The sequence below is a fragment of the Podarcis melisellensis genome, assembly GCF_964234715.1.
Source record: "Podarcis melisellensis genome assembly, chromosome: 4".
Taxonomy (NCBI): Eukaryota; Metazoa; Chordata; class Lepidosauria; order Squamata; family Lacertidae; genus Podarcis; species Podarcis melisellensis.
Window position 1 is genome coordinate 48,401,593 of NC_138531.1, and position 23,817 is coordinate 48,425,409.

General features: G+C 39.4%; 1 protein-coding gene across 3 annotated transcripts in view; it reads left to right on the forward strand.

Annotated features, from left to right (window-relative positions):
* The window catches only part of KDM6A (lysine demethylase 6A), a 102,187-nt gene that overhangs the window by 17,579 nt on the left and 60,791 nt on the right, over positions 1–23,817 (forward strand). For all 3 annotated transcript variants that reach the window (XM_081907801.1, XM_081907799.1, XM_081907800.1), the window contains exons 3-5: positions 6,071–6,179; positions 14,941–14,990; positions 22,449–22,507. In XM_081907801.1, the coding sequence (XP_081763927.1) occupies positions 6,071–6,179; positions 14,941–14,990; positions 22,449–22,507 (218 nt within the window). The remainder of the gene's footprint in view (positions 1–6,070; positions 6,180–14,940; positions 14,991–22,448; positions 22,508–23,817) is intronic.

Below are 23,817 nucleotides of genomic sequence, written 5' to 3' on the forward strand. Positions count from 1 at the left end.
GACATGCTTGCCATGCATGAGTATATAATCTCTGGACTTTATTATAAAGTCCCCAGATGTGGAACTCCAAAAAAAAGAAGAAAAAATAGAAGGAAAGGGACAATAAGAAGAGAGAGAGAGAGAGAGACAAAGAAAAGGAAACGGTATAGAAAGATACAAAAAGAAAACTTCTCATTTTCCATCTGCCAGTTAACATAAAATAAAAAAAAAGGTTTATTTGAAACATTTGGTCCATGCTAACATCCATCTTCTCCACTTTGTGTTAAACAATATTTATTTTAAGTCAAGTCAAGGTATCTCAGAATCATTGCTTTTCCCAATGCAAAGTCGGAAATGGGCTCTAATTGTTGTTATTATTGATAAATGTCAACCATATTTTTATATTGGATTTATTTTCATTATTTCCCACCACCATTAATCCATATTGAGTGAAAGTAAATTCTTCTGTCCATGTCCATTTTAAAATCTCTCCACTGTGATTTCATACTGGGCTAATATTCCTTCTTTTAAAACTATATATCCTTTAGTTCATGTCCCATTATGATCAAATTCCATTTCCTGTTGTGTTTACAATAGTATCCCAATCTCCTCCTTCAGTATCTTCCATTTTTGTTTCTCCAGACATTTTCCAGAGAGAGTACCATAACTTTAATAACATCATTCTCTGAATTTGCTACAGATGATACGCAGAATACTTTCTCTCTGCTAGAAGGAAGGCCAGAGCTGCTCTTGTGGTTAGTTGTGACTGATAATACCAACTCCCTGTGTATTTAATTTTAAAGGCATTTATTCCAATTGCTATAACAACGCCCTGCATCTTTGACTGGTTGCAAAGATACAACAATATACCTGAATGTATCACCTAGAATTGATTTAATCAAATGTTGATTTAAAGCTTAGCCTTAAGTCTAAAGCATGCAGATATCGCCAGAGTTTTATAAACTAGACTTGATTTATTTTTTAAAGTTTGTTTTGTCCACTAAACATTACAACCTATGTATCAATTAGGAACATAATGTGTTATTCTTATTTCAACTACAGTCTTGGCTGTACTTATGCACACTTAACACCCCATTGATTTCAGAGGAATATAAGCATGTACAATTGTGCAGAACGCACAAATTGTGCAAGATTTACTTTTTGGAACATTGCTCATAGTGTAATCTCAGTTGTTTTAGATGACTGTATTTAATTTTACAGGTTTCAATTCAACAACTATTGCATGCTGAGTGCTTAAATATGATTCAAATTTGGAGCTAGATTCTTTTTTATCAGTTGCTCCTAGATGAAGCAGACTGCTTTGATTGCCCTGATGGATGCAGTGTTAGAAACTGAGATATGAAAGCTAGGAGCTAAATGGCACCTTAAACCTAGGTTATGGGCGCAACAACAGAATTTATAGGCGCACATTTTTGTAATAAGAATACAAAGCTGAAAAGGAATGCACTGCAGCTAAAATATTATGTTCATTTTTCACATGGTCTAATCCTTCTCACCCCCCTAATATACTTAAGAGTAGCTGGGAGGCGTAAAAAGGTCCTCCTTTCCTTCCACTGTGCAGTTTTAGTCTGAAATCTTAGGTGCAGTACTGCATCCAGAGCTCAGAAACAGCTTGCACTAATGAAATTCCCTGTCGCAAAATGTGCCTAGAACAATGGGAGTTTTGAACACTGGATGGATGAGCCATACCTTGAAAAGAACAGGGGTAGTGGATCCCTCAGAAGTTTTCATTATCATAAAGTTCAATTATACATAGGTACCGTGTGTAAATATCTTATACCTGGATTAGAATAATGTGGATACCATGTGAACACAGGCATCCTTAGTTCTTAGGAAGTTCAGAAACAAGTGAAAAACTAAGAAGATTCAAACTAGTGCCCATATTTAATAAACTTGTTATATTTCCTAATTATTTCATATATTCATATTATGGTGGCTCACAGAATGGAAATCCATGGATATAAATTGTAAAAATAATGTGAGAAGATTTGTCTCTTAATTTTGGTGGCTGGGTGTTTGTAGGTCTGAGCTGCTGTGTGTACAGTTCCCCTTCCCAGTTCTTCTTGCAGTTCCACTTTGAAGAGCTCCCACATGCCTGTGGAACTTACTTTAGTAGCAGTCTTACACTCACAGTCTAAAATGTCATAAAAGGTTAGAGCTTCCAACTATTACTACTTTCCTCTCCATGACTAATTCAAAGCAGTAGAGTGCCAGTCAGAGTCTCCTTCTCTTAAGTATTACTGTTGAGAGTGAGAGAAATGAAGAAGTGCAGCAGACTTGATGCAGTGTGGGCTTGTGGACCAGACACCTGTTGTTGTTCAGAAATTACTGCATCATTTTAAAACTTATTTCTTATTTTTAATGAATTAAAATGAATATTTAATTGGGGTGAGGGGAGGGAATTACTTGAATCTAGCAGTCCTTTCTTATTAAAAAGCTGATGATGAAGGGAAAGAACAGAAATTACATTGATGTTTAAATCATTTTTGTTCTAAGGCTAGGAAAAGATAAAATCACATTAATTGAGCTAGATATTAATGGATTGAATAGAAGTAGAGAATCCTATAACTGGAATTAATCCGGAGACTGTCTTTTCCATCCCCTCACTAATTTAGAAGCACTCCTGTGCACATAAGGCTAAAGGATATCCTTCACAACAATTTTAATTTGAAAAGTTACACTGGATGTATTTTGAACTTCTCTCTTCCATGATTTTTTGGCAGATTATGTGAGGTCAGGTCCTGGCAATCAATGACAATATAAGTGTGAGCTTTGGTTGGGGGATTATGTGAGGGGTGCACTTGTTAGGTAACTTTGAATGAAAATAGCAACAGAAACACCCCCCCCCCCCGTTTACTGGAAACTTCATTAAAACACCTGTATCTATAACAGGAATGGTTGTTTATTAGGGTTCTCTCTGACCCTGCATTTTCAAAGATCAGCAACATCCTTTAATAATAATAAAAAAGTAAATCGAAGTGAATTATACAAGACTGTAAAAAATGTAACCGTAATTTTTACTCTTTCTGACTCTTATTTTAATTCTCTTTCTGTCATCTATGGATTTTATTTTAGACAAGAGAATCAATGAATTAAATATGAACTTTCCCACCATTGTCCCCTGTTGTAATGGAGATTGAGGATTGTGCAACCCAGTGTTGGGTTTTATTTAGGTACAGTTAAAATGAGCACTGTTAGAATTCTTATCTTTGTTTATTCTGTTGGTGCATTCCTTATCAAACACATCTTTACATTTACACAAAGTTAGATGTTAAAGCAGCAGAATTATCATAATTCAAGTTCCAGCACAAGTGAACTAGTGTTTAGTTCAGTGCCCATGAAAAGCAAGCAGGTGGCAGAATAACGCAAATGATTTTTTTATATTTTAGACTGAATTGCATTCTCTCCAGTCATTTCTTTTGCTTCCTTCCTCTGCGCTAGTTATCATACCCACATGCCCACAACAAGGCAGCTGTTGATGGTCATTTTGCCAACTTAAATTCTTCCAACATTGCTTCCCTCTCTTTAAACAAAGGAAAGGAAGTGAACTGTCTTCTGTAGCACTCTTCCCTTTTATTAACAGATTCTTTTCATTTCATTTGTGAAAGCAACAGGCATAAAGGCTAGTTTTAATAGAAGACCCTGTAAAATGCAGACTGCATGCAGGCAACAAGTAACAGAAGACTTTAAATTTTTATTTTTAATCTCCCCAATAAGAAAATGCTAGTGCTTCCTTTTTTGGCATGAATAGCATCACCCTTATGTTACAGTAGCATCCATATTCAGCTTTTAGAATTAACTTAGCTGCCCTTCTCATTCTTTGTACCACAAAGCCATAAAAGCTGCATTCCATGCTGGACTCTAGTGTGGCTGGAGTGAGAATTTATTCCTCTAAATGAGAATTTGTCCCTTTAAATTCACCAACAAAAATATATATTTAAATATATCAGTAGCTGGAGGCTGGCTGGAAAGGTGATTGGAACATGAGGTGATAAGTTGTGCTAAAGAAGGCTATGATTTGCAGAGAAATTGAATGAATTCTTTGAATCTGTGTTCACTGCAGAAGATATAGGACAGATTTGTGCATGAACTAAGTGTTGCAGGATGGGAATCTCAAAGGAACTGGGGCATATAGTTGAGAAAAGAGTCCTACATAAGTTGACCCTCAGATCAGCCTCCATACCTGAGGGTTGGAAAGTGAAGTGGTTAATGCAATATCAATTTTTTTTATATAAAAAAAGTGATCCAGGGAGGATCCTGGAAATTACAGATTCAGACAAGCACACAATGAATTGCCTTCCAAATATGATATGGGGGGGGGGCAATTTTTGCAGTGGGAAGAGTGACTATTGCTGGACACAGTGGGAGGCACCAGTGAGAGCTGCTGAACCTAGAGCACACCTTCTTTTTTAAGTTGCTCTGTACTAGCTGCTTGTTCTTATTGTGGCTCCAGCCACTTAAGTCAAGAAGAGGTCTGGGTCTGGACATTATGCTAAGCGCTAGATAATATAAACCAAAATGTGTAAACCAACTATAAATCTTGGGATTATTGGATATTATTGTTAGGGGGAGATAATTGGTTTGTTCTTGTTTTTATTTTTCTTATCTATTTTGTGTTTTATAATTTTATCTTGTGAACTGCCGTGAGACCTGTGGGTATATGGCGGTATACAAATGTTAACAACAGCAGCAGCAGCAGCAGCAACAACAACAATTGGGCACCTGTTAACCATAATTAGTAAAATGTAGGCTGATTTTTCATGATTGTTTTTACCTGGTTAACTCAACCATGTTTTAGCGTGTTGTCTAAACCAGGCCAATGAGAGATTCCGTCTGGGTTCTCCTTCATACCTCTGTTGATACACCTGCAATTTTAGGGGTCTTATGATAGTGCTGGGCCATTTTGCTGTAAGTGGCACATTAACTCTCCTCTTCCAATTTGGTCTGACAGCATCGCTAAGCCACTACTGTTACAGGGTGAGCAGGTTTGGAGAAAGACACTCCTCAGATCAATGGATTTAAAGCAAGATTATTCATAATTTAAGTTTTCTAGAGCCATAAATCGTTCTGTGCATTCTAGTACTGTCTTTTATGCTAGAGTATGGGTTTAATGTTTTGATCAAAAATTGATTCCCTGCAAAATGAGAAAATCCAAACAAAACAAACAATATCAATTCAGCCCTTTAATTGTGTTTGACCGTATTGAAGCAAAATATCTTTATATTTTAACAATAGCTGTGGTGCCTAGTTGTATTATTTTATTCACACAGTTCATATGTCAGATTACAACCATTGTTCGAAACAATCTATAATTTAAAATGCATGATCTGCTGGTACATTCTCTTCTAAATTGTTGTGATGTTCCTCTGCCCTGTAGACCAGCAATGTCCAACCTGGTCTTCCCTGCTCCAACAACTCTTCCCCCACCTAAAAAAAGCTCAACAACTCAGCTCATCCTCCCCAAAATGTTGTCTTTCCCTGTAAAATAAGCTCATCAACTGTGATCTCTCTCTAAAAAAAGTTAAACAATTGTGGTCCATCCTCTCCCAAAAAGCTCAACAACTATGGTCAATGACACTGGGTAGATCACTGCCAGTTTTATTACACTGGGAGTAGATCACATTCAGTTGGATGTGCCTGTTGTAGACCAAACAAGCCTTTCTGAGTGGCTTGTGTCATCTGAAGCAGAGCTCGTGGTTCGTTTCTCTTTAAACCCTTGGTTGCCTGGGTTCAGGTGACACAGGAAGCTAAGTTTTGGTTTGTTTTGCTTGTGACACAGGAAAAGCAGCATGGGAACCTTTCAGCAGTGTACACCAGGAGAAAAGCTGCTAACTTTAAAATGTAGATGAAGCACTATTGTATGAACACTGCTGTTATAGAATTGGGACATGTTCATTTCCACAGAAGAAAAATTAAATAGTACACGGTGTTCCAAAATGGTTATATATATATATATTTATATTTAATGCAATGGTAAAGTTATCCTAAAGTGATGACTTATTTTATAAGCACTTTACTTATATTGTATTTAGTACATTATATTTATAAAGTTTGTTATCTTCCCCCTCAGGCGGTTGGCTGCTATGAATCGTTAATATTGAAAGCAGAAGGAAAAGTCGAATCCGATTTCTTTTGCCAATTAGGTCACTTCAACCTCTTATTGGAGGATTATCCAAAAGGTAAGTCCATTGCCATTTCTTTTAGCAGTCTTTGCTCAGGATCTCATGTCCTTACATATTTATGAAGGAATTATTATTTAACATTTACAAAATGCCTAAAACTTTCTAAATGTGGCTTCCCAAAAGGTTGAACAGTCCTTGCTTACAGTCTAATATGCATGAACAAAAGGATTGGGAAGGAAGAGAGGGTGGAAACCAAGCAATGGAACAGCTGTTGCTTCACTGGTTGGTTGATGGGGGCCCATCTTGCCATAATGTTCTTCCTGAGGAGCAGCCTCCCAGTGCCCCTACGTCACCTAGCTCATGTATCTTCTTTTAGTTCTATGATCCTTTTAGTTCTGCGGTAATTGGCAGTTGGAGCAGAGTGCCATGCAGGGATTGGGGAAGCAAGCTGCTTGTTGCTGCTCCATCTCTGGTTGATGAATAGGACCATGATGGTCTTCCCCTTGCTATGATGACCCTCCTGAGAGGGATCCTCCCAGGCTCTGTGATCCTTGGTGCCCTGGCAGTGACAGAGGTTGTTTTTTCATTTGCAAATGTTGGATACTTTACTCATTAGAATAGTGCTAGGATGAGTCTGGAGCAGTTCTTGACCCACCCATTTGATTTTATCTCCCTTTTAGCCTAGGTTCAGTGTTTGAATTACAGCTTTAAAATCCCTAGGCCCCATCATGCTCCCAGCAATGTGACTAAAAGTGTAAAGCAGCCTTGAGGCTAACTGAATCCAAACCTCGATTAGATATTTCTCAGCTTTGCTTGGACTTTCCCTCTTGTACACATTTTGTTACGTATAGTGGGCATCAGAGACAGTTCATCCAGACCAGGAAGAGTGTGGGCTTTAACACTACCTCAAAAGCTATTGTGCAGGTGTGGTATGTATGAGTCATGATCCTCTAAATGTGCCTGATGCACTGGGCATATGCAACAGTGTCTAAATCCAAGCCTTTGGGTTTAGGTCTTCTTTTGGTATTGTCTTTATGATGTTTTAATTATGTTTTTGCATTTATTGTGTTAAATAGAGAACATAAATAAAAGCATATGTATTGCTGTAAGTATTGTAACTCAGAAAGATAGAGAAATAGCTACACGATAAAATTAAGCAGGGGTCACATCAGGAAGTTTCACGCCTAACAGGAGCACAACAAGGCATAGAAATGTTAACAACTAATAACTGATCTGTTTTTTCTTTAAAAAAAAAGATTAATTTAGGAAGAGTGGCTTACTGTTAAATTGACAATTTAAATAATTACATTGCCAAGAAAAAAGATTAATTTGTACAGTGCCCAGGGCTCTGTATAAAACCAAACTGGTATGGAACATGTTTCAGATTGTGCGCTTCTTCTGTTTTGAGGTCTGGGCTGACATTTTGTTTTGTTTTTAATTCAAGGCAGAATCCTGCTAGTTTGCTTTTCCAAAGCTTTGTACGAGGTCTCCATTGACTTGAATTGTAAAATCAACAAACACCTATAATGTCTCCATTTTGGGGCAGAATTTGAAGAAACTTTCTGGCTTAGTACTTGTGGGAATGAAACCCAAGTTTCAAAAATGGGTGCTTTTTTAATTAGGAAAATGTGCTACATGTCTTTAAAGTTTGAGGGATTTAGAAAGAGGAAATGGCCTCCCCTCCCCATTTTGCTGCGATCTTTGTTGCATGTGTTATGTGACTATGTTATGTGACACAGAGGATTATTGCGTGCACCAAGCAGTAATGTAAAAAAGCCTCCCTGCTTTTAAATCTCTCAGTTCTTTCTTGCAAATGGGGTTTGAGTATTTTTTGGTCTTTGTTTTGGGGTAGTCATCTGACAAAGTTGTTCTATGTGATAAAAAAAATGCTGAGATCCACTCAGGTTTTGCAGTTCTTGAGCTTTGGTTTCCCCTTGTGACATGTTTGCAAGGCACTTGGGGGGTAAAGCCATTCAGTTTCATACCAAGTTGATTGTTACCATTGCTTCAGTGTCTGGGGAGCTGTCCTGTGCTCTGGCTGACCAGGTGTTACAGGATCAGTTGTAGATTTTGCAGGTTGGTATGAACAAAACTTGAAGGTGATTGTCCAACCTCCTATGCTCTCAATCCTTACCCTTCCTAGCTAGTTAGATCTTGATGGAGTGTGTGTGTGTAATGCTTCTTTGCATGAGACAGTGGCCTCCACTTTCTTTAAACAAAAAATGCTGTCTCTGCTCCTAAACGCCCCTCCCAACACCTGCACCTAGAGGTTTTGGACATCTATAGCTAAGTAGTACATTTTTGGGAAAGGCATTGAAAAGATGGTGTACACCCAACTTAAGGCACTCTGGATGAAACTGATTTATTTATTCAATAAGGTATCTGGGCCAGTTTTTGAATCAAAACTGCCTCAGTCGCCTTGATGGATAACCTCTATTTGAAGACAGACAGGTTGAGTGCTATTCTGTTGTTCCTTCTGGATTTCTCAGTGGCTTTTGATACCACAGACCATGGTATCTTGCTGGGCTGTCTCTGTTGGGTTGGGAGATGGAGGCACAGTGACACAGTTGTTCCACTCCTACCAGCTTTTGGTTTCAGATAATAGCACTGAGGAACAGCTACTTGATCCCATGGCAGTTGTGGTCTGGGGTCAGTCCAGGTTCCATTTTGCTCCCCTCCTTGCTATTTAACATCTATAAAAAGCTGCTAGGTGAGATCATCAGGAGATTATTGTAAGGTGCCATCGACATGATCATGACACCCAGTGTTACCTGCCCCTTGACTTCTGAATCAGATGTCATGTGAGTCCTTGACAGGCCTTGTGAGTCCTGGACAGATCACCAGATGTAGGGGTGGGATGAATTTAAGGCCCGTACTTAAGGCTGAATCCTGACAAAACTGAGACTCTAGTTGGTGGCTCCAGGATCTGGAAATTAGGCAGCCCCGTTTTGAACAGGGTTGTACTTCCCTTAAAGAGCAGGTATGTAGCTTGAAGATGCTCCTTGATCCATCACTGGAGGCGTAGATGACCTTGTTGACTAGTAATGCCTTCTGCAAGCTCTGACTGGTTTAAGTACAGTTGTTGCAACATTCTGGATATGGAGCTATACTTGAAGACTGTCCAGAAACTGCAATTTGTGCAGAATGCAGCCATTCAATTATTGAGTGAATTGACTTATTGGGACCAGCAGGAGGCCCTGAAGCACAGACTGTTAAATTGTACTGTGGCTTTATTTTTGTGGTACTCCACCCTGGGATCAATATGAGGAAGGACAGGTGGCTTAGAAATACTTTAGAAAATAAATTAATAAAGCTTTTAATAATTGGTTATGTTTGAATATAATTTGGCCAGTCTCAGCACAATAGTTGAAGATTGCATTGATTTAGGACTCACACTCAGTTGCTTACCTGACGATTTAATTTCTCAGAAGTTGGAAGAAGCAACAAAGGGATCAAGGACCTGGTCCTCACCAACAGGGAAGAACTGATTGATGAAGTGGAAGAACTAGGAACCTTGGGAGGAAGTGATTATGTCTTCTTGGGCTTTATTATATAGAAGCAAGGGAAAGCTGAGTGTAGTTGGACATGCACTCTGGAGTTTAAGAAGGCCAATTTAAAAAAACTTAGGGAGCTACTGTGTGAGATCCCGTGGTCAGAAATACTCAAAAAGAAGGGAATCCAAGATGGATGAGAGGTTGTTTTAAAGGTGAAATATTCAAGGCACAAATGCAGACAGTTCCAACAAGAAAGAAGGGGGGGGTCATCTAAAGAAACCACTGTGGTTGCATAAGGAGCGTACAGATGAACTGAGATTGAAGACAGGCATATATAAGAAATAGAAAAAAGGGAAAATTATGAAGGAACAGTATACATGAGTAGCCAACAGTTGCAGGTAGGTCAGACTGGCCAAAGATCAAAATGAGCTCAGGCTTGCAAGAGAGGTTAAAAATAAATTTTTAAAGTTTTTCCCCCCCGGCTGTGTTCAGAGGAAGAACAAGCAAGTAGTAGGTCCTCTGAATGGATAAGACTGAGAAATTGTTGGGTAACAGAGAGGTGGAACTGTTCAACACCTATTTTGCCTCTGTCTTCACTAAAAGGAAATCAGTGCCCAAAAATAACAGAACAAACAATGCAAGGAGGAACCTGAAGTCCAAGATAGGAAAATAGATGGTAAGGGAATTCCTAGCTACTTTTAATGAATTCAGATCTCCAGGGACTTGATGAGCTGCACCCAAGAGTACTAACGGGGCTTGTGGATGTAATCTCTGAGGCTCTGTCTATAATCTTTGAGTATTCTTTGAGAATAAGTGAGATCCTTGCAGATCGGAGGTGGACGAATGTTGTCTCCATCTTCAAAAGAGGGGAGGGGAAGTCCCAGGTAACTACTGACTGATCAACTTGACGTCAGTATCGGGAAAGGTCCTAAACAGATCAGTCTATGTGCGCTTAGAAAAGGACGTTGTGATTATTCAGACCCAGCATGGGTTTCTCAAAAGCAAGTGCCAGATGACTCATTTCTTTTGCTTGATAGAGTTACAAGCTTGGGGGATCAGGGGAATGCTGTGAACATCGTGTGTCTTGATTTCACTAAGGCTTTTGACAAAGTCTCCTGCGATATTCTTGTGGAGAAGCTGGTAAAATGTGGGCTGGATGAAGTAACTGTTAGGTGGATTTTTAAACCCAAAGAGTGTTCCTTAATGGTTCCTCATTATCCTGGAAAAAGTGACAAGTGGGGTGTCACAGGGTTCTGTTCTGGGCTCGTTGTTGTTCAACATCTTTATAAATGACTTGGATGAAGGGTTTGAGGCTATTCTCATTAAATTTGCAGATGATACCAAATTAGGAGGCGTGGCTAATACTGTAGAAGACAGAATTTGGATTCAACCTTAATATATTGAAGAACTGGGCCAAAACTAGCAAAATGAATTTCAATAGGGACAAATGTAAGGTTCTACACTAATCTAGGAAGAACTAGCTGCACAAATATAAGCTGAAGGACAGTAGTACATGTGAAAAGGCTTGCCCAGTAATACATGTGAGAAAGCGCTAGATGTCTTTGTAGACCTCATGTTAAGCAAAATGCTGCAACAGTGTGTTGCAGCAGCCAAAAAAGCTCATGATATTTTAGGCTGCATGAACATAAGTTCTTGTGTCCAGATCAAGGGAAGTCATAGTACTGTTCTATTTTGCTATGGTCAGACCTCACCTGTAGTACTGTGTCCAGTTATGGGTATCACAATTTAATAAGGTTTTTTTTCAAACTGGAATGTTTGCAGAGGATGACCAAGATGATCAAGGGTCTAGAAACCAAGCCTCATGAGGAATTGTTGAGGGAGTTTGGTATGTTTAGCCTGGAGAAGAGGGAATATGATAGCCTTCTTCAAATATCTAAAAGGATATCACATGGAAGATAGAGCAAGCTTGATTTCTCCTGCTCCAGAGGGTAGGACCCAAACTATTGGATTCAATTTACAGGAAAGGAGATTCGAACTCAATAACTGGAAGAACTTTCTAATGATTAGAACTGTCAGACAATGAAATGAACTCCTTTGGAAGATGTTGGACTCTCCTTCCTTGGTGGTCTTAAAGCAGAAGTTGAACGGCCACCTGTCATAGATGTTTTAGTTGAGATTCCTGCATTGCAGGAGGTTGGACTAGATGGCCCTTGGGATTCCTTCCAACTCTACAGTCTACAATTCTGTGATTTTATGCTTGTCAAATCAACTATTTCTTGCCCAAGTTTCTCTGCTGTCTTTCTGATCTGTTTGTCCTCATATTTTCCAGTTCCCAACACTGTCAGAACTTCATTTAACACTCTGTACATGTTCAGAAATGGAGGCTTGCATTATTACACATAATGTACTTTTTATTCTTAAAGCACACAAAAAGTCTTCAGGTTATGTTATCAAATAAAACTGACACAGACTATAATTAAAAGGTCTGGAGAAATGGAGTGCTCACTTAATACAAGTTTCATGCCTCTTTCTCTCTCTTCCCCCAGTGTGTATTCAGGCTGAACAGAAGGCTTTCCTCCCCCATCAGCCCTGCTCTCTTTACTTGCACATTCTTGAAGCTTTAATCTGCCACTGTTCATCCTGAGAAACATCCAATTGTGCATGTGGAACCCAACTCCTTTTCCCAGTTTCCCTATATGAAAGACTTGAGATTGCTAACCTGTAGGTTCTCTTGCCCTAGGACAACAGGGAATCATTTCTGACTTTTCTTAAGTCCATTTAGCATTGAAAATGCTCATATGTGGTAGCACTTTGCTGATCAGGGGGATGATACTAGCAAATCCACAGGCATAATGCTTCCTTTAGAGATCCCTGTCAGTAAGCAATGATCAACCAGTGTTGAACAAAGATTGTTTTTCTCACCACCAGAAAAATGTCCACAAGTGCAATATTGGGCAGTCAAGTGAATGGCTGCCATTCTATGGAGATTGCTAAGGGGGATGTTAAAGAAACTATTTGAATGAGGACTTTACCTGCTTATCTACCAATGCTTATATATATAACTGAACCTTGGGTTCTGTTTCTTGGGCATGCTAGAATACAATGAGAACTTGAGAACTGCTTTTTCTTTATATATGAATTATTGCAACACGAGTTTGCTAAGAATAATCCACAGACTGTTGGTAATTTTGGATTTCATGTATATAATTTCCTTTTGATATTTGCTGAAATTCTGTTAGGTTCCCCACAGAAGATTATGAAATACATGATTCTGTGACCTCTCATGAGTTATCTACATGAAAAGAATTGCATTATCAACTGTCATGGCATCCCCCAAAGAATTCTGGAAGATGTAGAAAAGTAATGATTCTTAGTGTTATTACATTTCCAAGGATTTCCTTGCTGTAGTGAATTACTATTCAGTTAGTTTGTCTGTGGTATAGATACACCATTAATATCTTGAATAGTGTAAATTGTGTATGAGAAGCAGTGTGAAGTACTTGCATAAACTCTAGCTACGGTTTCAGGTTTGTCTTTTGTATTCTTGCTGTTTCATAATAATAGACAAATCCCTTAATCCAGCAGTAGAGAACTTGTTTGGTCCAGTGAGCCAGATCTTTCCCCACCTTGTGAACCAACTTTGACAGGTGGCAGGACTATCCACTTTTCAACTTTCTTATGTCATAATGATGTCAGGTGGTTATCACCCACCTGTCAGAGTTGCCCAGCAAGGTGAGAATTGATAGAGACAACAGGATTGAGACCCCACCCATTAGCTGATGGGTGCTGGAGTTAAATTCTGTTTTCTGCAAGGTTTGAGTGTGTGAGAGTTCCCTACCTCGGCACCTAAACCAAGGAAGAGTTAATTTCCCATGTATCAGCTGATGCATAAGGAATCCCATCCTGCTTTCTTACACCTGATGTCACATACGATCTCAGAAGTCTTGCTTTGTGGGAAATGACCAAATGCATGTCAAATGGGAAGACCTTTCGGCCCAAATTCATTGCATAAGCCAGAGGTTCCCCCACACCTAAACAGATTCTAATTATTCAGTTAACATTTTGTGTCCATTTTCTTCTTAAGATGTATTATTTTAGTCATATAGGATGATGCCCAACATTCATTATAGTAACTTAAGTTTATCATTTTAAATGTGCCTACTCTGAATATTTGGTTGGATATTACCTGTAAGAATTTGTTTTATTTTTGCTTTATTATTCCTCAAAACAATAACTGTAAGTCTAAAAAACAATTATTTTAAAGCAACCAATTTAGGCCTAATTTCATTTTTAAAAATCTGTTTCATATAGATTGTATTCTATTCAGATTGTTACATAAATATTTGGCTTTTGAAAAGTACTTCAACTATGCTTTTTAAAAAATAAAGGAAAGGAAAGCATTTGGGTTTCCCATAACTTATTATGAGTATGGATGGAGGGATTTAGATATCCTAGATGCCTGTGTCATGATGAACAGATTTCGATTGAAAACTATCCTCACCAAATAGTTTGAGCAAATGCAATTTAATGTTATGCCTTTCAACTAGCAAGAGTTAATTTCATCAGATGACTTGAGCTAGGTGACATAATGTGCTTCATAATGACTGTGTAGAAATGATGAGCAATAAAAAAATACTGATAGGAAAGTGAAAGAACTATCAACACTGTTCATATTTGTGTGGTTATTTTGTTCAGAGTATAAGTATGCAAGCAGTTTTGAAAATGTGTGTATGTGTGAAACAAACTCCTAAATTATGACAGTACATAAAAACATCTACTCTTCATTTATCCTTCTATTATTCCTAGCAATTCAGTTTTGATTTAAGATTTTAGGCTGATGTCTTGTGGCTTTATCACTGTAAATATCTGTTAAATAACATGTTTGGGTGAGGTTGCGATCTACATTGGACTGCTGCAGACATAATATTTTCTTTCATTCAAGATTCCATTGAACACAATGGAACTTACTTCTGAGTAAACATGCATTGTCTATTGAAACCCATTGTAGAAATAAGCACTCCCCTTTCCTGTTTTGGGAATGAATACCCGCTTTAAGTGTAGTAAAGCATTTAACTGGCACTGATAATCAGAGTCTCCATTTAACCAAAGATGGAACTTAGCATTAACCCATGGTTTCTGGACCTTGATTAAATAGAAAACCTGGTGAACATTTTTCATAAAACACAGATAACCAGGAAAGAGGACTTTGTGCTCCAGAGAAGAGGGGTGGGAGGAGGAAGAGCACTTTTCATGGTTAGATCTTGTCCTGTTAACTATGTTGATCAAGGTTTATCAGCAAATAACCTTGTTATAACTACTAAAATTTTGAGGTTTTTTTGTAAAAAATATTCTTTCTATTGCAGCATTATCTGCATACCAGAGGTACTACAGTTTACAATCTGACTACTGGAAGGTATGTATAAATTATACTTCTAAAAAGTAATATTGTTTCAAACCAGTACTCCAGTTTCTATACATAGTAGATTATATGTATCAATGCCACAATGTTTTGCTATATTGTTTGTCTACACTGTTGTTTACCAAACTTCAGTGATGGTATTATGTAGCTGGCTGTGCCTGCTTTTTGTTTTTGCTTGTTTCAGGTCTGAAGTGTTCAGCAGTCGATAACCTAAGACTGCTGCTAAAATTTACTGGGCAACATTTTCTTACACTATCTTCTTTTCTGCGTTCATTGTTGTACAATGTATTATTCTTTACCAAGTTAACTTGCAGTTATTTTCCTTCATAGAGGGTCAATCAATTTTGGATGGCCTTGGTGGTATGGTCCCTGATTTTAGACAGCATCTTCACAACACAGGATGATAAATTGAAGTACTCATGCTGTCCTCCACCACCTTAGAACTGGCAAGCGGCAGCAGATGGGTGTTGGGATATTCTGCTTGTCTGGTGATTGAGACTTCAGCTACTCAGTGTGGACACAGGTTTCTGCCTGTGTCATAGAAGTCAGCTCCTAGGGATTGTGGGAGCTTCAACCCCCACAATAAAATATATATTTAAAAATCATTTCTATTTTTTGCCTCAATATTAGGCATTCAGGGTGTCTCAAGACACAATTAAAATGTGTTTGATCATATATACAATCATATATATTTAGAATCATTCAGTTATGTTGGAGCTTTAAATTACTGGATTGTGCATGATGGAATTTTAAGATATCAGCTCAACTTAAGTCACAATGGTGATGAATATACCTATCTTCTGCAGTGGTTCTGGTTTTGAGGTGATTTTAAACAAAAATAAATGGGTTGATATGATCTGCCACTCTGAATAAAGAAAACAGTAACTACTGTGGTGTATGGTGCATAAAATATTAATGCTAGATTTGGCTTAACAGGTTAAGACTTTTTGCATTCTTATTGAATGGAGCTTATAAATTGGTTTATTTTAATTCTGCCTGCACATTTGTGATTTTGGAAGAAGTTACATTTTTAAAAGTTGTATTTGCAAGAAAGGGAAAGAACATGAAAAGAGGGGTGTCATTAGGTGTTGATGCCAATAAAATATGTACTTTGTTTTGGTTCTTCATTAATTTCACCCCTCCCTCCATAGTTTCTGCTGGAAAATGGCTGCCTCAAACCAGCAAAGCACAAGGAACTAAGAAAATAGGCTGTTGGTATAAGTGGCTGCAGAGCTTATAGTAGAGTTTTGTGGAGATAAGTGAATTTTTGGATGGTGGGACCTTCATATCCACTTAGAGCATTGGTGCTGTTCTTTGGTTTCCACTGTTACGTTGTAAAGTAACAGTGTAAGGTGAAATGACATTTGTTCCTCCCAAATTTAGGAGTTCCACATTACTTGGAGATAAGCCTCCAGTACCCCATTTATTGAGTGTACTACAGGTATATAACTAAATGAACAGAGATATTGGAGGTGTATCTCAAAGTATTAAATGGCATATTTTGCAGTGAGAATTGGCACTTGGCAACAAAGCAAACATTGACCATAAGTAAAGTATCCTTCTAAAATTCAAAGTTTGCTCTACAGGGTAATATCTGCTGTTAGTCATATTTGGAGTAGACCCATAGGAATTTGTGGATTTAAGTAACTTGTCCGTTGATTTCAGTTGGTGTACTCACAGTATGACTTAGTTGGATATTGCCTGTAATATTTCTTACCTTGAAGTATTTTATTTGGAGGACTTTGAAATGTCGCAGGTATTATCTTAGGCCAAGTGTGGGGAACCTTTGGCCCTCCAGATGTTGCAGAACTACAAGTCCCATCATCCGTAGCCACTGACCATGCTTGCTAGGGCTGATGAGAGTTGTAGTTCAGCAAAATCTAGAGGGTCAGCGGTTCCCCACCTTCAACTTATGCAGGCGTGTTGTACAACTAAATTGAAATTGCAAGGTGAAGTCTGCATTAAAAATAATGGAATTACTGTGAATTTTTGGTTCATTCCACTTATATGTATTACTTCGGAATGTACCGATTAGAAATGCCAACGATAGATAGTGGGATCTCATCAAATTTTGTAAAATTAACTGTTCATGCAGAGCTTGTAGAAATAGTGTATGCTGCCCATAAATCTGTCTAAGCCTGTAAATTGTGAATGTAACTCTGATTTAAAGACTCCTTTTAGAATACACATCTTTACACTCCGTAAAACTGAGCAGGTGTTTTCTAGGTGTTTTGTACTTAACTAGAATTTCCAGAGACACACTGTACTTGAAAACATATTTTTCCACACATTTAAGAGCTTTATTAAAATATACTGATGATACTGAAAACTAGGTGGGCTATGTACAGTATTCCATAAGCCATTTCTTTTTAGCATTATTTTCCATTCAGGATGATGATCAGTATGGCTTGTACTTTGGCCTGATCTATCAGTGGCACCACACTTCCTACATCTCTTGCAAACTGGGTGAAGATAATGGGAAAGCATTTCTCTTCTCATGGATATCCCCTCAGGCAACAGATGTTGAAATGCAGTCCCATTATTATGTTGCTTTCAGGGCCTTCATCTTCAGAAGGAGATTCTGTTCTAATTTATAGTATTTACATGTGGGGTATGCATCTGATATATTTTGTAACAATATAGCAATAATTGAGGCTCTTTCTGGGCTTCTCTCCCTTCTCATATTCAAAATTCACAATATATAATTAATTAAACATATTGGTTGCTTTTCTTACAAAAGTAGCTCAGAGACTCACATCACATACTTGGTGGTCTTAGGAAAGTGCCCATTCCGACCTGTGAAAAGGTTTCAGTATCTGATAATGATACAGTCAAGTTTGCACAGTGTAAGGGAGAGCTGTACTGTTTATCATCGTAGTTCTTACACATTCCCTTAGAGTAAAACTGTTTATATATGAATCTGGATGGAACATCTTATGCAATAAAAATCTTCCAGGTAGCAGTCTCACTTGAGTGCCTAGAGAAATAATTAAGAATCCATTCTCCAGAGATAGTTGAGAATTCAGTGCTGTATTATTCTGCCGCTAATTATGTCATTCTATAAACACACAAAAGTGACTGTAGCAGTTGATCAAAATTGATTTGGTTCAAAAATACTTGAAGGGTAAAAGAGAAATACAGGAAAGGAACTTCAAAATCCTTTCATAATGTATATTGCTGCACCTCATGTCTCTCTTGTACGGCCATACCCCCACCTACATGTGTTCTACTCAACCGTGTATATGTGTAGCGCCAGGAAATAAAGAGAATCGCAGTAGGAAATTGCGGGGAAAGATCGGGAGAGTCCTTGTGGCTCATGACAAGACCCTTCCTGGAGCCCAAAGAGGATGTCAGTGAAGGTGGAGGAAGTCCCGAAGAGACCTGACATGTTGCAGGGCTTTGTTTAGGCTGCTCAGCATCCCTGTGTAACAGCTGACGTGTGGGGTAGAGGGGCAGCGTAGCCGCCTTCCAATACATCCTCCAGCCAGCCCTAGAGCTTCAACTTTAGATATTTTAAAAGGTAAAGGGACTCCTGACCATTAGGTCTAGTCGTGACTGACTCTGGGGTTGCGGCGCTCATCTCGCTTTATTGGCTGAGGGAGCCGGCGTACAGCTTCCGGGTCATGTGGCCAGCATGACTAAGCTGCTTCTGGCAAACCAGAGCAGTGCACGGAAATGCTGTTTACCTTCCCGCCGGAGCGGTACCTATTTATCTACTTGCACTTTGACGTGCTTTTGAACTGCTAGGTTGGCAGGAGCAGGGATTTGAACCGCCGACCTTCTGATCGGCAAGTCCTAGGCTCTGTGGTTTAACCCACAGCGCCACCTGCATCCCTTTTAGATATTTTGAATTGGGTATTTAGAGGCTTTTTAGAGGGTGCTCCCGATTTTACACAATTTTATGGGGGGGTGAACCAGATAAGTGGTAAACTTCAAGCTTGATTAAGATTTCAAGAATGTTTATCTGTGCAACCTGAAAATGCATTTACGTAGTCAGTTTGAAAGCAATTGTAGTAATTTATTATTACAGCACTTATCTACTGGATGCTTCCCGATTTCTTTCTCCATCAATACTTTATTCTGTCTCGATGACCTAGCTTTGGGGGATTCCTTACACAATTAGTAGGAAACCCCCCGCCCCCTGTCTTCATATTGGCAGAAGATATGGAGCATTCATTGCTTCTATAAATCCTTGCATGGACTCTTTAAGTTTTATATCAGAGGAAATAGTTTTGCTCATTGTATGCCCACATTTATTCATGACCTCTTTTGCTGAAATGTTGTTATGGAGAAACATACATAAGCTAGTAATTCAAACCATGTATGTGTGGAAGTGGTAACAAAGTGTCCTGAATTGCAGTTGGAACTTGTTGAAATAGGGCTTAACCTCTTTGGGGCTTTATAGATGCTGTAAAACTGATTTTAATAGGATGTCTTCTTATTGTTACAAATCTCCAGGATTTAGAATGAGAAGAGTTGAAAATTTGTATAGCACACTTTTCTTGAATAATACCAACCCTGGATTAAATTTCCTGACCATGATTCCGAACTAAATAACACTTTACCATGGTAACGCTTTAAGAATTTTGTTGAATATGTAATGAATATTGCACATATTCATTACATATTGGCAGAGGCTCTCAATTGTACCTCTTTATAATGCCCAGGATATTTTTATGCTATAGAGAAATACAGACTGATAGATTTGAAACACCGCTCATCTTCGGCAGCCAAAGAGTGCAAAGATGTAGAGCATGAGACTCTTCATTTCAGGGCCATGGGTTTGAGGCACAAGTTAGGCAAAAGATTCCTTCATTGCAGGGGTTGGACTAGATCACCTCCGGTCCCTTCCAACTCTACAATCCTATGAATCTTTGGATCTATTTTGTTCTAGAAGGAAGTACGATAATACAAAGCTAGTTCAACAACCATTGTACTCTTATTTTTATCTCTGTTGTTGTTAGTTTAATGATGGATGGAAAGGCGCAGAGTATAACATCTTTATAATAAATAACAAAAGCATTATGAGGTACTGCAGTGCATTCAATATAACCTACAACTACTGAATTTTTAACTGGGACTAGCTATATGGAATACATCTCACAAGTGGTATTTTTTGCCAGTTTGTTTCAGAACACAATTCAAAGTGCTCTGCCCATATGCTTCATTCATCTGAGAACCTCTTTCACCAGTAGCAGCTGTCATCTGAAGATAGATGGCTGCTGACCAGTGAAGGCCACCTTGGTCATGCTGTAAAATCAAGATTTTCTTCTTGATTTTATTGTTTTGAAATTGTATGCAACCTTTACAGTCCTGTTATTGTGTGGCTCATGAATTCGTGTAAATAAAATTTGTTGCTTGAATAGAACTGATATCAATTATATGAAAAACCACCCCATTGTTTTATACCACTGATTTAGATCAGAAACTGTTGAGTCAAGTATAGCATTGTTTGGCTGAATTTTTGTTGGAGTTACCAAATTTGGGGGGGAAATGTTTCCTGGTCTTCTCTGTACCCCTCCTCAGGCCTGGCTTACACTTAATATGCTCTTTACATGTTTCATTCTAACCTGGTCTCAGTATCAGGAAAGTGGGAATGAAGGTTGATAGAGCAGTAGCTGGTTAAGGAAGTGGAGATTAGTATAAATGGATGGTTCTCCCAATGGAGTGATGTAGGAAGTGGAGTTCATTGATGATGCAGAATTATTCAAGCTGATTAAAACAAAAAGAGATATGTGAGGCGCTCTGAAAGCATCTTTCCAAAGTAGGTAAAGCGGAATTAAAATGGTAAATGTGATTCAATGTGAGCAAGTGTCAAGTGATGTGCATTATGCCTTTCAATACCACTTATTGGGAATCATATGTTGGGAGAGCATTGTTGCACTTATTCCTGCTTCGTGGCTTCCCATAGGCATCTGCTTGGCCACCATTTAGACTGCTCCAGCAGGCTGCTCTTATGTTCTTATGACAGCTGCTGTTAGTTCTGAGCAGTAGATACAAAGTTCTGTAAATGACAGGTTGTCATGCTTGACCTTCTGTATCTTCTGGTTTTAAACAATTAGATGAGGTGTTAGAAGACTGGAAAGATGAGCTGTTGCTTTTAAACATAAATTGTCCTGTTCTTCTTAACCTTCTTTTGTCTCACAACTTCTTTGTCTTACATCTGTCTATGGATATATGTCTCTTCTCTCTAGTGTTCTCTGTTGTTTGTTTCCTATATCCACATCAACCCTGGTGTTTGTTTTAGCTCATCCACCCATTGCATAAATGGGTCTCCATACTACCACTGCTTTATATCTTTGGCCTGACTCTTTAAAAAGGAAGTGTGCACTATTCAATATAGTATAGTTGTGTTAACTCACTTTTAATCTTCAGCTTATGTTGGAGGGTCAGAGAACAGTGGTTGTCAAACTATGTGCAGCCCTTTCTTGGGTGGTTGAGAGTACGTGTTACTTTGAGATGCATAAACTTGTAGGGAGGGTAATGCTGTTTCTGGAGTCAGAGCTAAAGACATTTTCTTCTAGTTGCAATTGCCAAAACAACTTTGCTTTCCATAGAAGCTGCAATGGCTGAGTAAATACAGAGGGTGGAATTCAACTTGTGAGATGGAATGATCCCACCCTCTCCTACTGACCCTGTTCTGGGAGATCTCCTGCCCTCCTCCCTAGCCAAATATGCAAGGGCAGTAGGGGAATCCACATTTTGCAAGCAGAAGTCCTTCCACAGGAAGGTCAATATGGTACTTAGTTTCCTTCTTTAGTGCAGTTTGAGCACTTAGAGAAGGGCATTCATTGATGATCTTAGGTTTTGTGTGAGAGCCAGTGAAGGTGATAAAGTACTGGCAATATGTCTGTAGCATGTGGTTCCAGTTGGCACACAATATAGCTGCAAGAGTACTAACTGGCTTCCAGGCAGTTTTCAATGGAGACACTAGAACAATAATTAAATAATGGTGTCACGAGGAAGGTCCATGAAAGGTGTATAAGCAAAGTATGGCTATTCCAGAGTACACACCTAGTCAACAGAGTGAATACTTAAGATAATAAAACAGTGTGTCGTATAACCTTGAGCCTCTTCCTTTCATTTGACTGCAATTCTGTCCTGTATCTTGCGGGTGTCTCTTGTCACCCCACAGTTTTTAAACATATGCTCTGTCTAAGGAAAGCAGGCCACTAGATTGCAAGTTGGATTATGACAGCAATTTTTCATTGTTTCAATTTAAATGAATGAGAAATGCTATTGATCTATCAATTCACATGCCCCATTATTTTAGTAATGTAGCAATACTGTAAAATTTGCTAATATGAGTAACATTTTATTCTGATCACCATTCATTCTGCCAAGCAGTGCCTAAAATATCATTTTGTACTACAATACAGTTTTCGATACTTTCTTAGAAAAATGCAGGCATTCATTTATGTGTGTCAGTTAAAAATGTGTTTTCTTTTACAGAATGCTGCCTTTTTGTATGGCCTTGGCTTGGTCTACTTCCATTATAATGCATTTCAGTGGTAAGTGGATGAACGTACTTTCTACTTCTAACATCTTGTTGCATCGTGTGTTGTAGTTTCAAAAGTTCTGGGTATTAAATCTTCAAGTGAGTGACTTGGTTTACTGACCTTACATGTTACAGAGGGAGACAAACAAAATTCATTCACTTCCCAATTGTCTTCATTCCCTAAGAAGATGTATTGTAGTGGGAAAAGCATATGAGCAATTTGACCAAAATGGTAGAATTACCGTATGTTCTGGTGTATAAGATGACTTTTTAACCCAGGAAAATCTTTTCAAAAGCCGGGGGTCATCTTATACTCCGGGTATGAGTGTGGCGATGCGGAATCACCTGTTGGTATGGATGAGGAGCTGGTGAGCGCAGTCTGCTGCTTTGCTGGACAGCCGATCGGGGCTCGCTCACCTTGCCTCGGGCTGCTGCTGCTGCGACGGCAGAGGCAGCGGAGGGGTGAGTGCTCTGCCCCTGGCGGCGCTTGGCAGGCTTTAGGTTGGGGGGCTCTGGCCTGTGCTTGCTCCTCGCCTCGGGTCTGGCAGTTCTGGGCGCATCTCCCTCGCTCCAAGGAGCGGCGAGCAAAGAGGCGTTGGGAGTCAGGGCCCGTGCTGTCCGCGGTCTGCAGCGGGGCTTGAGGGTGTGTAGCTTTTCTTGGTGCATGGACTTGCCGCCTCGTCCCAAACCACAAACATGACAAGAGGGGCACAGAGTGCACGGGGAGCCCACTGGGGTCGCCGCCAGCCCCGGCGCTGCATGGGGCGGTGGCAGCAGCCGGCCAGTCCCCGCCCCGCCCCTCCTCTCCGCCCCCACCCCACAAAGAGGACCAGAAACGGGGGGGGGGGGTTGAGGCTTGATTTTCATTTCCCAGCCGACAGTCACTCTGCCGGCCGCTTTCCTTTCTCTCTACACCCCCCCCCGCAACTTCCCCTCCCATCCCGTCTGAAGAGACGCCTGGCGAGTGCCAAAAACGCCTTCGCCACCTCCCGCCCAGCATTGGGGGGGGGCGCTGCTCCAAGGGGCTGGCTGCCGCCAAGGATGGAGGAGGGATGAGGCAAGCAGGGCTTTGAAGTCCCTCCCTCTGCCCATCCCTCCCCCCCCATCCTCCTGCGAGACTGCAGTGCGAGGCTCCTGCGAGAGCTGCGGTGTGCATACAGGGATGAAAAGACTGGCAGCCTCTAGTTGGTTGCAGGCGGGGGTAGTCTTATATGGCAAGTATATCCCAAACTCTATATTTTAACTGGAAAGGTTGGGGGTCGTCTTATACGCCCAGTCGTCTTATATGCTGGAAAATACGGTATGTTCCTAGCATTATAAATT